This window comes from Schistocerca serialis, unplaced genomic scaffold, assembly GCF_023864345.2.
Source record: "Schistocerca serialis cubense isolate TAMUIC-IGC-003099 unplaced genomic scaffold, iqSchSeri2.2 HiC_scaffold_1343, whole genome shotgun sequence".
Lineage (NCBI taxonomy): Eukaryota > Metazoa > Arthropoda > Insecta > Orthoptera > Acrididae > Schistocerca > Schistocerca serialis.
Window position 1 is genome coordinate 22,162 of NW_026047562.1, and position 17,162 is coordinate 39,323.

General features: G+C 45.2%; 1 protein-coding gene across 3 annotated transcripts in view; it reads left to right on the top strand.

The window, feature by feature from the left end:
- The window catches only part of LOC126439756 (speckle-type POZ protein-like), a 59,450-nt gene that overhangs the window by 19,955 nt on the left and 22,333 nt on the right, over nucleotides 1-17,162 (top strand). The window contains exon 2 of one of the 3 annotated variants that reach the window (XM_050090578.1): nucleotides 13,748-14,321. In XM_050090578.1, coding sequence (XP_049946535.1) covers nucleotides 13,759-14,321 — 563 coding nt within the window. In that variant the 5' untranslated portion in view covers nucleotides 13,748-13,758. Of the gene's footprint in view, nucleotides 1-12,270; nucleotides 14,322-17,162 lie in introns of those variants that run through there. The other 2 variants (XM_050090579.1, XM_050090577.1) reach the window with 2 other exon arrangements.

Here is a 17,162-nt window from a genome sequence, read left to right on the forward strand (position 1 = left end):
CACACAAACAGCAGTTGACCGGCGTTGCCTGGCGAAACGTTGTTGTGATGCCTCATGTAAGGAGGAGAAATGCGTAACATCACGTTTCCGACTTTGATAAAGGTCGGATTGTAGCCTATCGCGATTGCGGTTTATCGTATCGCGACATTGTTGCTCGCGTTGGTAGAGATCCAATGACTGTTAGCAGAAAATGGAATCGGTGGGTTCAGGAGGGTAATACAGAACGCCGTGCTGGCTCCAAACGGCCTCGTATCACTAGCAGTCGAGATGACAGGCATCTTATCCGCACGGCTGTAACGGGTCGTGCAGCCACGTCTCGATCCCTCAGTCAACAGATGGGGACGTCTGCAAGACAACGACCACCTGCACGAACAGTACGACGTTTGCAGCAGCATGGATTATCAGCTCGGAGATCGTGGCTGCGGTTACCTTTGACGCTGCATCCACAGAGAGGAGCGCCTGCGATGGTGTACTCAACGACGAACCTGGGTGCACGAATGGCAAAACGTCATTTTTCGGATGAATCCAGGTTCTGTTTCGGCATCACGATGGTCGCATCCATGTTTGCCGACATCGCGGTGAACGCACATTGGAAGCGTGTATTGGTCATCGCCGTACTGTCGTATCACCCGGCGTGATGGTATGGGGTGCCATTTGTTACACGTCTCGGTCACCTCGTGTTCGCATTGACGGCACCTTGAATAGTGGACGTTACATTTCAGATGTGTTATGACCAGTGGCTCTACCCTTCATTCGATCCACGCGAAACCCTACATTTCAGCAGGATACTGCACGACCCCATGTTACAGGTCCTGTACGGGCCTTTCTGGATACAGAAAATGTTCACTGCTGCCCTGGCCAGCACATTCTCCAGATATCTCACCAACTGAAAACGTCTGGTCATTGGTGGCCGAGCAACTGGCCTGTTACAATACGCCAGTCACTACTCTCGATGAACTGTGGTATCGTGTTGAAGCTGCATGGGCAGTTGTACCTGTACACACCATCCAAGCTCTGTTTGACTCAATGCCCAGGCGTATCAAGGCCCTTATTACGGCCACAGGCGGTTGTTCTGGGTACTGATTCCTCAGGAAAACATAAGCACATGTCAGTTCTAGTATAATATATTTGTCCAATGAATACCCGTTTATCATCTGCATTTCTTCTTTGTGTAGGAATTTTAATGGCCAGTAGTGTATTGTTTTCCAGCAGCCGTGAGTCGTTTACACTTCACGTAACGCCACCCACTGACACGTTGTTTACACAGTTTGCCTCTGTTCGTGTGTTCCTGACAGTGATCTTTGTAATTCCTCGATGTTGAACTTTCTGCTGTTACATCGTGCCAGCCGCAGGTGCTCGTATTTCGTTTCTTGTCAAACTGCAACATGGCTGCTAGGAAATGTCACTAGAACACGAAAAGAAAATACTTCCGGAGTTCGCTCCCACATCTGGCTATTACATCACATGTTGACATCAAGTTCAAAACAAGAAATGGGTCCGCAATTCTTTATCACCTTCAGACCGATGGAAATATGTTTGCCAAACTACAACATGGCGGACGATGCAAAGCACATGAATCGGCAGACACGCTACAGTTCCATACTCAAGAGACCAGACCTCTACAGTCATGTTGTATAGAGGTGACCGGTTTTTGAGCACTGACCGTAATAAGTGTACCGGTACTTGCTGTGTCCGCCATCTTGCGTATTGATACACCCTCGTTCTGTGCAACGCAAACTTGGTAATCTGGCGCCAACAAAAGAATTGGTAGACAGTTCCAGTATCCCTACCTTGCGCCAGTTACTGTTAATAACCTTTTTCCATGCAAAACCCAACTTCTGTAAAAATGAGGGTTGCAACCTTGTTCTGGGCGACTATTCTATGTGCTCAGTTTAATCTCAGAACGAACGATTGTGCTCGTTGTTTTGGTGATACCACAAGGCAGGGACATGCGGCTTTGACTTTTATACAGGTCATGTAGGTAGGATAGATTCAGCTTGCTATTAAGTGGCAGAACAGAAACGAGAGAGAATTACGGGTTCCCTCAGAAATGCTTTTTTACGAAACAGATGTTATTGTACGTTAAGAAGTCGAACTATGACAGTGTTGACGATGAAATAGGTAACAGTTTGGAGTACGTGCTGACTGAGTAAAATACCCTCGTATTTCTGGTCCATCCGTGCCCCAGAATGCAGCCGATGTAATACTGCAATAATTATCAATGGAGGGGGAACCCTGTCGGTTTCGGATAGTATCAAAGCGGGCTTTGGTGCCAACTAAAATACTGATCTCGACAAGATTTCTCTTGATATTGTCTTTTCACTCCTGTTGCGCTCGCGAATGGCGCGTGGGTAGGGTGATCCTCGGTAAGGCGTCTGTGTTGGCCGCAGTTTCTCGATTGTTCTCGTCGTCGTCATTTCGCTGCAAGCCTGGAAGCTTTGAGGAGACGCGCTGGCGCTGCGGAACAGCGGTTTGTGGGCGAGAAGCGGGCGTCCGCGCAGTGCAGACAACTGCGGGTCGCCAGTCCAGGGTCAGCGGGTGACGTCACGCGGCGAGGTTGGTGGAAACCGGCTGCTGCGAGCACAGCAGGGGGGGGGGGGAGGGGGAGAGCAGCGATACTGACGTCACGGCGCAGCGAAGAACGGCCTCGGTGAACAAAGTACCCACCACCACATTCCGCAAAGTCGTCTCAGGTGTGGATCTGTAGGTGGTTACTTAGTTTCACTACATGCCCCATCACGATATTAATTTTGTGGTGCTTTAGGTTTAGATTTGATTGATACACGACAAGTGTGTTGGAAAAGAGCACTGTAACGTATTACGGTTATGCGCATGAGGGTATACAGTTACATTCATGGCGATGCATTTTGTGTGGTTCATATCGTTTGAAAGCAATGTTTGACCCTGAGTCGGAAAACATTGGGGGCGTAAAAAATGTGTAGACCACAGGAAGTTTTCAGGCAGAAAAACGTTTCCTTCAGCCTGTTAAAATGATACAGAAGTTGACACGTTGGCGTAATTAATTGGACAACAGTAATTGTATAAATTTTGCGTTCCGGTATAGATATCGTAAAAGTTGATTGCCGATTGGCGCGGACACACACACATACACATTAGAGTGGTCCTACAAGGGTTTAGTTTTTACCGACTGAGCTGCGGAGCCATGGAAACGGACTGAGGTGGCGGTGTAGGCCGGGAGATTTGCACCCGGGGTTGCTCGGCCGGTAGGAGAAAGCCGTCCCGTTTCACGCGACTCGGCCGATCTGCTCGGCGGTGGAGATGAGCTGAAGTTATGGGGGCGGCGCAAACACCCAGACTCCGAGATAAGGAATTAGCGACTCTGTCGGGAATCGAACCTGGGACGCTAACCACAGACTGCGGACACTGCTACACCGACCGCGAACAAGAGTCGCTGTAGGATGTGCTGTGTGGGACGCTCCTGGCCTCTTCCCTGCTAGACGGGGTCAGGTCAGATAAGGTGAGGAACTCGAAGTCTCCAGGGGGTGCGGACCTTACACTGTACGCGTCGTCTACGAAGGCAGTGCCCCAAATTTCAAACCGGAAGGGGGTGAAAAGGGGAATGAAGGATATTCTGAAAACAGGAATCTGCTTTCTTAGTCAGAAAAAAATAGAAAAATACATATTTCTGTTTTGCTGAAAATGCAGCCCCGAAGGGAATCAGGTTGTTGTTGTTGTGGTCTTCAGTCCTGAGACTGGTTTGATGCAGCTCTCGATGCTACCCTATCCTGTGCAAGCTTCATCTCCCAGTACTTACTGCAACCCACATCCTTCTGAATCTGCTTAGTGTATTCATCTCTTGGTCTCCCTCTACCATTTTTACCCTCCACACTGCCCTCCAGTACTAAATTGGTGATCCCTTGATGCCTCAGAACATGTCCTACCAACCGATCCCTTCTTCTAGTCAAGTTGTGCCACAAACTCCTCTTCTCCCCAATTCTATTCAATACCTCCTCATTAGTTATGTGATCTACCCATCTAATCTTCAGCATTCTTCTGTAGTACCACATTTCGAAAGTTTCTATTCTCTTCTTGTCTATTTACCGCCCACGTTTCACTTCCATACGTGGCTACACTCCATACAAATACTTTCAGAAACGACTTCCTGACACTTAAATCTATACTCGATGTTAACAAATTTCTCTTCTTCAGTAACGCTTTCCTTGCTATTGCTAGTCTACATTTTATATCCTCTCTACTTCGTCCATCATCAGGTATTCTGCTCCCAAATAGCAAAACTCCTTTACTACTTTAAGTATCTCATTTCCGAATCTAATTCCCTCAGCATCACCCGACTTAATTCGATTGTATTCCGTTATCCTCCTTCCGCTTCTGTTGATGTTCAACTTACATTCTCCTCTCCAGACACTGTCCATTCCGTTAAACTGCTCTTCCAAGTCCTTTGCTGTCTCTGACAGAATTACAGTGTCATCGGCGAACCTCACAGTTTTTATTTCTTCTCCATGGATATTAATGCCTACGCCGAACTTTTCTTTTGTTTCCTTTACTGCTTGGTCAATATACAGATAGAATAGCATCAGGGAGAGGCTACAACCTGTCTCACTCCCTTCCCAACTACTGCTTCCCTTTCATGACCCTCGACTCTTACAACTGCCATCTGCTTTCTATACAAATTGTAAATAGCCTTTCGCTCCCCGTATTTTACTCATGCCACCTTCAGAATTTGAAAGAGTATTCCACTCAACATTGTCAAAAGCTTTCTCTAAATCTACAAATGCTAGAAACGTAGGTTTGCCTTTCCTTAATCTTTGTTCTAAGATTAGTCAGAGGGTCAGTATTGCCTCACGTATTCCAACATTTCTACGGAATCCAAACTGATCTTCCCCGAGGTCGGTTCTACCAGTGTTTCCATTCGTCTGTAAATAATTCTCGTTAGTATTTTGCAGCTGTGACTTATTAAACTGATAGTTCGGTAATTTTCACATCTGTCAACTCCTGCTTTCTTTGGGATTGGAATTATTATATTCTTCTTGAAGTGTGAGGGAATTTCGCCTGTTTCATACATCTTGCTCACCAGATGGTAGAGTTTTGTCCGGAATGGCTCTCCCAAGGCTGTCATTAGTTCTAATGGAATGTTGTCTACTCCCAGGGCCTTGTTTTACAGTGCTCTGTCAAACTCTTCACGCAGTATCATATCCCCCATTTCAGCTTCATCTACATCCTCTTCCATTTCCATAATATTTTCCTCCAGAACATCGCCCCTGTATAGACCCTCTATATACTCCTTCCATCTTTCTGCTTTCCCTTCTTTGCTTAGAACTGGTTTTCCATCTGAGCTCTTGATATTCATACAAGTGGCTCTTTTCTCCAAAGCTCTCTTTAATTTTCCTGTTGGCAGTATCTATCTTACCCTAGTGAGATAAGCCTCTACATCCTTAAATTTGTCCTCTAGGCATCCCTGCTTAACCATTTTGCGCTTCCTGTCGATCTCATTTTTGAGACGTTTGTATTCCTTTTTGCCTGCTTCATTTACTGCATTTTTATATTTTCTCCTTTCATCAATCAAATTCAGTATCTCTTCTGTTACCCACGGATTTCTACTAGACCTCGTCTTTTTACCTACTTGATCCTCTGCTGCCTTCACTACTTCATCCCTCAGAGCTACCCATTCTTCTTCTACTGTATTTATTTCCCCCATTCTTGTCAATTGTTCCCTTATGCTCTCCCTGAAACTCTGTACAACCTCTGGTTCTTTCAGTTTATCCAGGTCCCATCTCCTTAAATTCCCACCCTTTTGCAGTTTCTTCAGTTTTAATCTACAGTTCATAACCAATAGATTGAGATCAGAGTCCACATGTGCCCCTGGAAATGTCTTACAATTTGAAGCCTGGTTCCTAAATCTCTGTCTTACCATTATATAATCTTTCAGAAACCTTTTAGTATCTCCAGGGTTCTTCCATGTATACAGCGTTCTTTCATGATTCCTGAACCAAGTGTTAGCTATGTTTAAGTTATGCTCTGTGCAAAATTCTACCAGACGGATTCCTCTTTAATTTCTTACCCCCAATCCATATTCACCCGCTATGTTTCCTTCTCTCTCTTTTCCTACTCTCGAATTCCAGTCACCCATGACTATTAAATTTTCGTCTCCCTGCACTAGCTGAATAATTTCTTTTGATCTCATCATACAATTGATCAATTTCGTCATCATGTGCAGAGCTAGTAGGCATGGACTTCGTGTCTATCTTGGCCACAATAATGCGTCCACTATGCTGTTTGTAGTATTCTACAAACACTCCTTTTTTTATTCATTATTAAACCTACTCCTGCATTACCCCTATTTGATTTTGTATTCATAACCCAGTATTCACCTGACCAAAAGTCTTGTTCCTCCTGCCACCAAACTTCACGGATTCCCACTATATCTTTAACCTATCCATTTCCCTTTTTAAATGTTCTAACCTACCTGCCCGATTAAGGGATCTGACATTCTACGCTCCGATCCGTAGAAGAACGCCAGTTTTCTTTCTCCTGATAACGCCGTCCTCTCGAGTCGTTCCCTCCCGGAGATCCGAATGGGGTGCTATTGTACCTCCGGAATATTTTACCCAAGAGGACGCCATCATTTACCCATACAGTATAGCTGCATGCCCTCGGGACAAATTACAGCTGTTGTTTCCCTTGCTTTCAGCCGTTCACAGTACCACAACAACATGGCCGTTTTGGTTAGCGTCATAAGGCCAGATCAGTCAATCATCCAGACTGTTGCCCCTGCAACTACTGAAAAGGCTGCTGCCCCTCTTCAGGAACCACACGTTTGTCTGGCCTCTCAACAGATACCCCTCCATTGTGGTTGCACCTACGGTACGGCTATCTGTATCGCTGAGGCACGCAAGCCTCCCCACCAACGGCAAGGTCAATGGTTCATGGGGGAGGGGGGGGGGGAGAACTCGGGATAGAGACTAGATATAGCTAGGTGTTTTAGATACAAGTTATGTGTCAAATGGGGCCACGCATTGCTACTAATGGCCGTAACTGTGAACGTCATTTGGTGGTTAAAGTGATTTTTTTAAAATGAAATCCTAATATTGGAGTTAGGATTAGAAACATTTAACGTGGAAAATGATAAATTATTGGTCATGGCAATGTTCAGTGCAGGTCGAACAAGCAAATAAGTCTTCAGATCTAGCATGGATTAACTCTGAATATAGGAGGGATACAGCAGAACACAATGTTAGATACAAACCAGAAGAGGTGTCCTGAGGGAAGACAGGCGAGGGACTCGCTCAGCGACTTGCAAACCAGTGATCTCAGGTTTATTTATACATGTTCTGTCTCCCAAACGTCCAAATCACATTTATACTTGATGATACATTTATTATTTCCAATAAACACATTAACTGAAACATAAAGGCCAAGTCTCTTCTCGGTTTTCAATATCCATCGTCACTAATTGGAATTTCCATGAAACAAAACACAACTTGAGAATGATCTATAATTATCTTTAATACCTTCATTATAGGCAATGATACATGATTCTTTATGCGCCTTCCAGTTTGTATCTAACATTGAATTTTGCTGCATCTTTCGTATTGTGAATTAATCCATACTAGAACGAAAAACATGATTATTTTATCTTCATTGAACCTAGCCACGACCTTGAATTATGTGCCATTTCATTCCTCAGACCCTGCAAAACACTTAAATAACCAAAACACGATGAAATAATTATTTTCCAAACTACTTTTTATTTGAAACTTCCTGGCAGATTAAAACTGTGTGCCCGACCGAGACTCAAACTCGGGACCTTTGCCTTTCGCGGGCAAGTACTCTACCAACTGAGCTACCGAAGCACGACTCACGCCCGGTACTCACAGCTTTACTTCTGCCTACTTTTTATTTAGTCAGAAATCTGTGGTAATGAAACGAAAGAAAATTCCAGACAATTAGATCTTATGGACCTGTACTTCTGGTTGTAGTTTCAATTGATGCTATAGATGAATCCATCAGTCGTCCCTTAGGTAAAAATTTATATCTCCGAAAGTACTGAAGTTATTCACTGGAAATCAGCTGTGCCAGCGTGAGAACCAAAATTCTGCTCTCCTCCCAGCTCCGTGGTAAGCTACGCTTTCGATGTAAGATGACAATTCGTAATAATAGCTACATTGAAAACCCAGAGTGTGGTTGAAAAAGTGTTGATATAGCTGACATGGCCAGTTTCATCTGGTTGTTTCATTCAACTGATAAAACTGACAGAGTGAGTAAACAGTTGACCAGCCACTCACGTCTTGCTGCAGCAGTGACCTACCGTCATCCGTGTACTGCTTGCCGTAGAGTGCATCCTTCGTTGGACCAAACAGACGGAAGTCGGAAGGTGCGAGATGCGGGTTGTTCAGCTCTGAGTGATCCACCGGTCACCCTGAATGAGAGCACGTTCCCACATCGCAGGAGTCACAGCCGTCTGCAGCTGACCGACACGCGGAGGTCGGCCAGATATGCACAGCCTTGCTGCGACGATGGCGCTGCTAGGCCAGGCGTGGATCACCAGTAAGCCCTTCTGACGATGACAGACACCTCGCACTACGACTCGCGGTGCTTCTGTTCACTGCCAAATCGCCTCAGACATTCTGCAAGCGGGTATGAACATCTCCGATGCTCTGGTTTTCATCCGAAAGAAACTCGGTGACCGCTCTCAGCTTGGGTCGCACCTCCTTTACGGACGCCATTTTGGAGGCTACATACGGTGCTGCCAACTGATGGAATTCCATGAAGCTGAAGCTGTAGGGGCTGAAGCGGGAATATTCCACGATGTCTCACAAATTTCTCATTTTTCCAACAGAAATTGGCCGAGAAAAATGTGTAGCGTTGCAGATCGAATGCCCCGTAGGTTTATAATTATCTCAGTTGGACGATGATTGTGCTTATGTATTGTAATCTGCGTCCTTGAACTTGATGTGGCTAGATTCTTCACAATGCCTGTCTTCGTCTCAGCATCTGGTAGCAAGAAATGCGTGTGTTTGAGACTAGCTCCTCCTTAGATTTCTCCGTGAGGTCACTGGAAATTTGTTTAATATCGTTCTCGGCCGTTCTTATTGCTATCTGAGCTGCACAGTGAAGTCGCTACCACAGCCAGGACAGACACACAGCCAAACCAGTTACAGAAGTACTGGCCTGCACGTCAACTGGTTCCGAAAATGACGAAGAGATTAAGGAAATGCATTTTGAGAGAAAAGAAATTGGTCAGATCGTTAAGCGAGATGAAAACTTGTGATGTGGCACTCGAAATCGATAGTCGGAATACGAAGTGGAAGAAAAGTTTGGGGAGAAAAGAACTGAAGTAAGGGAATGAAAGGGGAAGCTGTCTGGCAGAATTTTGCACAGAGCATAATTTAACCACTAACAGTTGGTTTGAATGATGAAAGACAATTGTGTACATGTCAGGAGTCAGAATGCATCTCACTATTTGAGACATACTATATAGTCCTAATATTTACTATTACTTAACAAATAAAAGTGTGCTCGGATGGAACCCTGCTTCAGCTGGAAATTTATTTCCTGAACCAGAGATTACGAGTTGCAATTTTCATTTCAATCAACGACGTGGAAAGAAGTCCCCCTCTTAAGAAAAATGAAGAAAGACATTGTTATCTAACAAACTATACAGAGTACGATATATTGTCTTAGAAATATTGGATCATGGTTGGCTGTCTATTCAGAAAATACTGTCTGAAAAACTAGTTTCGTCGATTATTTGCCTATTTCTGGACCAGTTGGTTGATAAAGACCAGATGCCATCAGACACGTGGAATCACAGTGGAAGGCCCCATCACATCAAAAACGCCTCTGAGGGGTGGAAGAAAGTGATACACTAATATCAAAAGCTGTCAAATGTTTTCTCATTAATAAAAAACCTTCGAGAGGGCGTCGAGTGCTTTCGCTGATTAATTTCTAATTTGGATGGAAAAAGAATAAAGAAGTCTGCAATTCATACTAATGAGACGACTGTAAAGATTCCAAATTGATGGCAACGTGAAATCGTTTCTGACTTGTGTGACCCACACACGGAAATTACACTGTAGAAGAAAACATCGCCACCACTGGAAGTTATACGAGGGCAGTTCAATAAGTAATGCAACACATTTTTTATCTCGGCCAATTTTGGTTGAAAGAACCGGAAATTTTCCCGCTCGTCTCGTATAGTTCCATTGACTTCCGACAAGTGGCAGCGCTGTATGGAGCTGTTAAAATGGCGTCTGTAACGGATGTGCGTTGCAAACAACGGGCAGTGATCGAGTTTCTTTTGGCGGAAAACCAGGGCATCTCAGATATTCATAGGCGCTTGCAGAATGTCTACGGTGATCTGGCAGTGGACAAAAGCACGGTGAGTCGTTGGGCAAAGCGTGTGTCATCATCGCCGCAAGGTCAAGCAAGACTGTCTGATCTCCCGCGTGGGGGCCGGCCGTGCACAGCTGTGACTCGTGCAATGGCGGAGCGTGCGAACACACTCGTTCGAGATGATCGACGGATCACCATCAAACAACTCAGTGCTCAACTTGACATCTCTGTTGGTAGTGCTGTCACAATTGTTCACCAGTTAGGATATTCAAAGGTTTGTTCCCGCTGGGTCCCTCGTTGTCTAACCGAACACCATAAAGAGCAAAGGAGAACCATCTGTGCGGAATTGCTTGCTCGTCATGTGGCTGAGGGTGACAATTTCTTGTCAAAGATTGTTACAGGCGATGAAACACGGGTTCATCACTTCGAACCTGAAACAAAACGGCAATCAATGGAGTGACGCCACACCCACTCCCCTACCAAGAAAAAGTTTAAAGCCATACCCTCAGCCGGTAAAGTCATGGTTACAGTCTTCTGGGACGCTGAAGGGGTTATTCTGTTCGATGTCCTTCCCCATGGTCAAACGATCAACTCTGAAGTCTATTGTGCTACTCTTCGGAAATTGAAGAAACGACTTCAGCGTGTTCGTAGGCACAAAAATCTGAACGAACTTCTTCTTCATGACAACGAAAGACCTCACACAAGTCTTTGCACCCGAGAGGAGCTCACAAAACTTCAGTGGACTGTTCTTCCTCATGCACCCTACAGCCCCGATGGCGCACCGTCGGATTTCCGTATGTTTGGCCCAATGAAGGACGCAATCCGTGGGAGGCACTACGCGGATAAAGAAGAAGTTATTGATGCAGTACGACGTTGGCTCCGACATCGACCAGTGGAATGGTACCGTGCAGGCATACAGGCCCTCATTTCAAGGTGGCGTAAGGCCGTAGTATTGATTGGAGATTACGTTGAAAAATAGTGTTGTTTAGCTAAAAGATTGGGGAATAACCTGGTGTATTTCAATGCTGAATAAAACAACCCCTGTTTCAGAAAAAAAGTGTGTTGCATTACTTATTGAACTGCCCTCGCACAAATATTGAAAAGTAGTTTAATGCACGTCGTACTCATTGGAAAGCTTGTAAACAACTTTAATGATGGACGAAATGAGACCACTTCCTCATGGATTTCCTGGGAAACGACACACAGACAGCTAAATACCTGTTGCAATTTGTGGAACATCCGGTAATGAAGACCGGTAGGGCTACCTTAAAGGTCATGCCTCTCCTAGGGCACCACCACGACACTCCTATTGAGACTCCATGAAGAAAAACCAGTGTGGGCGGACAGCAAACAGAAAACCGGTGCAGAAGACACAAATGACAAGCAGCCACATCCACTGATTCACCCTCTGTCTGAAGACCTGCTGCGGACCACTGCACGGTGTGTGGTCGAACCACTGTCCTCCCGAATGTGAGCCCAGAGTGTCTCACCGCCGCGCCCTGCATATCCAGTCCACTACTTGCATTTCACGCACGTTTCTCTGCCGGTTACATGGCGCAGACTCGCACGAAGATTGTGTCTCCAAAATATGCTGAAGGTGATCGGGACCATGGCTCTCTGTCTACTAATAATTCAGACACGATCCCGCTCAGTATCTTGGCAAATTTGTGATTACCTAGAAAACCGTTTGAGTGAAAGAATCTGCGAAAGCTCAGTGTAAACTACAGTCGCATTGAGTGTGTCACAATAAAGTAGAATACTACACCACTGATCTCGGGATACATTAAAGATTTACCACTTCGTTTATTGACATGCAGCACCACTCGGATGTAGGAAAATACGGTAACAATACCTGTAAACAACAGTGAAAAGTCGTTCACTGTGCGATTACAACGCCAGTGTCAAAAGTTTTGAGCCTATAACATTGAGTGCATATAAAACGACAAAGCAATATAAAACGGAAAAAAAGTGCACAATTAACTAACGAGGGATGAGAAAGGAAGACTCGGGTTGGTCGGGTGGCTTCCAGAAGCCTGCAGTGTACGTGTTGGCCTGCGACCCTGCGCTGACCTCCGGCGCTACGCTCTGTACAGCACTGCCTCGGCGTCTCCATCCACGTCGAGCTGGCGTGACAGAAGCCTTGGGACGAATTCTCAGGCGCTCTCCTGGCACTGTAACGGCCCGGCAGACGTCTTACGCTGGTGGAATGGAGGTGCTAAGTCGGCACGTTTCGAAAAAAGTGGATGCCGTTCTCGCGAAACCCACTTGTCTGAATTTAGGAAACCAGTTTACACTGTAGGGTGTGGAACTATTTCACTGAGTCCATCGTTTGCCCCCTCATACGACCAGCAGAGTCAAAAGTGTTGTCGGAGCTGTGATGGAGCTTACTTTGGTTTAGCCATGACGTATCTGTCATCTAATAAGTGTCTGAACGTTCTGTGGTGCAAAGATGCTATACAAACACGTCCACGGCAAAAGGAGATATAAATATATATTTCTGCGAAAGTTCCACAACACACGTCCTGGAAGTGGAGGCACCGAGTTTAATTCCTAAACTGCTCAACCTGGAAATACCTGGGTACACCATAGCTTGCAACATTCGGATAAAATGGCGACATGATGTATTATTGTATTATGCAGCATTGTTTACGACGGAGGTGGGCGCTGAATCTTTTTCTTAAGAAAGAAGACACAGATATCAATGTGTTAAAAGGAGAGTTAAACTTACTAATGAATTTAGACTCTTACAGTGGTTCAGAACGGTTCAAATGGCTCTGAGCACTATAGGACTTAACATCGGAGGTCATCAGTCTAATAGAACCTAGAACTACTTAAACCTAACTAATCTAAGGACGTCACACACATCCATACCCGAGGCAGGATTCGAACCTGCGACCGTAGCAGGCGCGCGGTTCCAGATTGAAGCGCCTAGAACCACTCGGTCGAGCCGGCCAGTAAAGTTTAATCGTGCCTAACCTGAGACATTCACCGAGGAAACCGATTTCTGCATTACATGTACATTGCTTCTGATGAGGTGTTACGGATCTGTGGAACCTGAGATAAGGAGGAAGAAAATTTTTCTCAGAGGTGCCACGAGCTTGGATTTAAATATAAGTCCTGTAACTTTAGGGCTGAAAGAAGTTTGTTGCTTTGCCAATTTTTTTGCTATGACATAAATAAACCATCTTTTGACTGAGAACGATAACATTTTTAGAAGGTGAAAGCAGTCTATCGTAGCACTGCGCTGGTAGTTACAAACCTTAGGTGATCACGAAGCAGTACGGACCCTTGTCATTTGAAGGAAACTGGTGACGTTGCAATCGATTTAGGGTGTACAACACTTTAACAGCTGTTGTTTCATACAGGTATGCATGCGCCTCGTACAAGTGTTGAGGGTGCAGTGTGAGGGCTGCTCAGTGGCACTGTGTTTCAGGACCACCCACCATGTCGGCAGTTACGGAGGTTCAGAACAACACAACCGAGGCCCTGGCCGCCCTGCTAGACGGGGGTGAAGACTCCCTGGTGATGTTGGTGGCGGGCGAGACGAGGGTGGCGGCTCACAGGGCCGTGTTGGCAGCTGCGAGCCCAGTGTTCGAAGCGATGCTCGCGCACGACATGCTGGAGGCCAGCTGCGGCCAGGTGAGCATCGACGACGTGGAGGGCCCGGTGCTGAGGCTCCTGGTGGCCTACACGTATACCCTGCAGGCCCCCCAGCTGCCCGACACGGCCGCCCAGCTGCTCCCGGCGGCCGACAAGTACGGCTTGTCGGGCCTGAAGGCTGCCTGCGAGCGGCAGCTGATCTCGCAGTTGGCCGTCGAGACCGCAGCGGCGACGGCCGTCAGGGCAGTGAGGCACTCGTGCCCGGACGCCACCAGGGCTGCCGTCGCCTTCATAAACAACCACCCGCAGGTGATGGCCACGCAGGGCTGGGCGGACGCTGTGCTCGAGTGTCCACAAGAAGTCAACGAAGTCATCCGTCAACTCCGTGAGCCACCAGCAGAAGCCAGGTAAGCACGATCCCTTTAGGCAGCGCTAGTGTGAATTTGACGTCGTCCTTGCTTTGTTCGTCATGGGTTTCTTTGCTGCCTAAGTTGCATAGAACCTTAACGTCATCTACTTACTGATCGTCAGTCACGATGCTAAGTCTCTCGCTGTTTTCACTTCTACTGCTTCTTATCAATTTCGCCTTTCTTTGATTTACTCTGATTCCATATTCTGTACTCATTACACTGTTCATTCCATTCAGCAAACCCTGTAATTCTTCTTCACTGTCACCGAGAGAATCAGTCATCAGCAAATCTTATATCATTTCACCATGACTTTTAATTCCACTTCAATCTTTCCATTATTTCCGTCATCGCTTCCTCGGTATATAGATTGAACAGTAGAGGCGAAAGATTACATCTCTGTCTGACACCCTTTCTAACCCGAGTGCTTCGTTCTTGATCTTCAACTTTTATTTTACCTTCTTGCCTCTTGTACATATTGCAAATTACTCGACTTCTCCTCTGGCTTACCCATATTTTTCTCAGAATTTCAAACATCTTGCAACATTTGATATTGCCCAACGCTTTTGCCAGGACCACAAATCCTATGAACGTTACGGAACTTCAATTTTCTTTTCCATTCTCCTGTGTGTTATCCTTCTTAGCAACTGGGATGCTTGAGCTGTTAAGCTGATTGTGCGATAATTCTCACGCTTCTCTGCTGTTGCAGTCTCCCAAATCGTGATGATTATATTTCTCTCAAAGTCAGATTGTATATTGCTAGACTCATACATTCTACACAACAGTGAGAATAGACCTTTTGCCACCTCCTCCAATGATTTTAGAACTTCTGATTGAATGTTGTCTATACCTTATGCCTTCTTTGGTCTTAAATTTTCCAAAGCACTTTTAAAATCTGATTCTAATCACCAATATTTTCCATACCGACTCCTGCTTGTTCTTCTGTCACGCCATCGGACAAGTTGTTCCAATCAGAGAGGCCTTCAGTGTACTCTTTCCAACTATCTGATCTCGCCTCTGTATTTAACACTGGAATTCCCATTGTGCTCTTAATGTTACCACGCTTGCTTTTAATTCACTGGAAGAGTGCTTTGACTTTTATATATGCTGCGTCAGTCGTCCCAAGAATCATTTCTTCTTTGATTTCTTCACATTTTTCGTGCAGCCATTTCACCTTAGCTTCTCTGCACTTCCTATTCATTACATCCTTAAGTGACATATTTTTCTATTACTGAATTTTCCTGAATATTTTTGAATTTCTTTCGTTGATTGATCAACTGAAAGATTTCTTATATTTTCCATGGTTTCTTCGCAGTTAGCTTCTTTGTACCTACATTTTTCTTTCCAACTTCTGTTACTGTCGTTGTTAAAGATACCCATTCCTTTTCAACTGAACTACCTATTGAGCTGCTTATTATTGCAGTATCTGTAGCCTCAGAGAACATAAATCTCATCTCTTCTTTCCTTAGTACTACTGTATTCCACTTCTCTGTACATCGATTGCTCCTGACGAGTCTCGTAAAATTCAGCCTACTCTTCATCACTGCTAAATTGTTATGAGTCTATATCTACTCCTGGGTATGCTTTACAGTCCAGTATCTGATTTCAAAATGTTTGCCTGACAATAATATAGTGTGACTTTAAACCTCCCATATTTCAGTCCTTCTCCAAGTATACCCCCTCGTCTAGTGATTCTTGAATAGACTATACCAGCTATTACTAGGATAAATTTACTGTAGAGCTTAACTAGCCTTTCTTCTCTCCTATTCCTATGATCAAGTACATATTCTCGTGTAACCCTTTCTTCTACTCCTTCCCCCTACGATTGCGTTTCAATCCCTCCATGACTATTACATAGTACCAAATTACCTGTTCAGTATCCTCATACTTTTTCTCTCTCTTCACCTTCAACGTGCGACGTCATCATGTATAGCTGAACTATGCATGTTGTTGGTTTGCTTTCGATTCTCACGAGAAAATATCTGTACTCGCTTTCTGCCCTGCCTTTCTATTGATACTGAATCCTACTGCTGTTGCTACTACCCTATTCTCATGTGACCAGAAATTCTTTTCTTTCCTTTCCACGTCACTGACACCCACTACAGCTAGATACGTCCTCAGCATTTCCCTTTCCTTATTTTCTACCTTCCCAACCATATACAAATTCCTTACTTTCCACATCACGATTCAAACGTTATCTTTTGTTGGTTACTCAACCCTTTTCCCATGGTCACCTCCCCGTTGTGCCTCCTCGCCTGGAGATTTGAATGGGGGACTAGTCTTTTGCCAATGGAGAGACCATTATGGCTCTTATTGAATCACATGCCACATGTCATGTTGATGCACGTTATGCATATTTACACAGTGGTTGACATTGCCTTCTGTGTCCTCATGTTGTTGATCATTGCCAATTTTTCCTCATTTAGGAGCAGTTTCCAGCCTCAAGGGAAAGAGAGTGCCCTGAACCTCTGTCGGCCCCTCCGCCCTCTTTGGAAAGGCTGTTGGCTGAAAGAGGGTGACACCTTATGCTGGAAGTCTTCAGACACCAATGCTGATGATTCTTATTCAAAATTCAAGTGACGGTGAGGTTCAAACCTGGGACTGAGGATTTTACTGATTACTAAAAAAGACGCTACCCCTAAGTGACTGGCCCCAAAGAGCAGGGTATGACTCCCTGAGATATCCAGTAAAGCAGGAGCTATGGACACTGGGGCTATTCATGCACACTGGGGCCAAACAAGAAGAGAATAATGCAGCCAGCACAATAATATTGTCACACTTAATGCTGTGCCTTACCATCACATTTCCTTCTCGTCTCTGTTCAGCTATCGCCCTGAATAT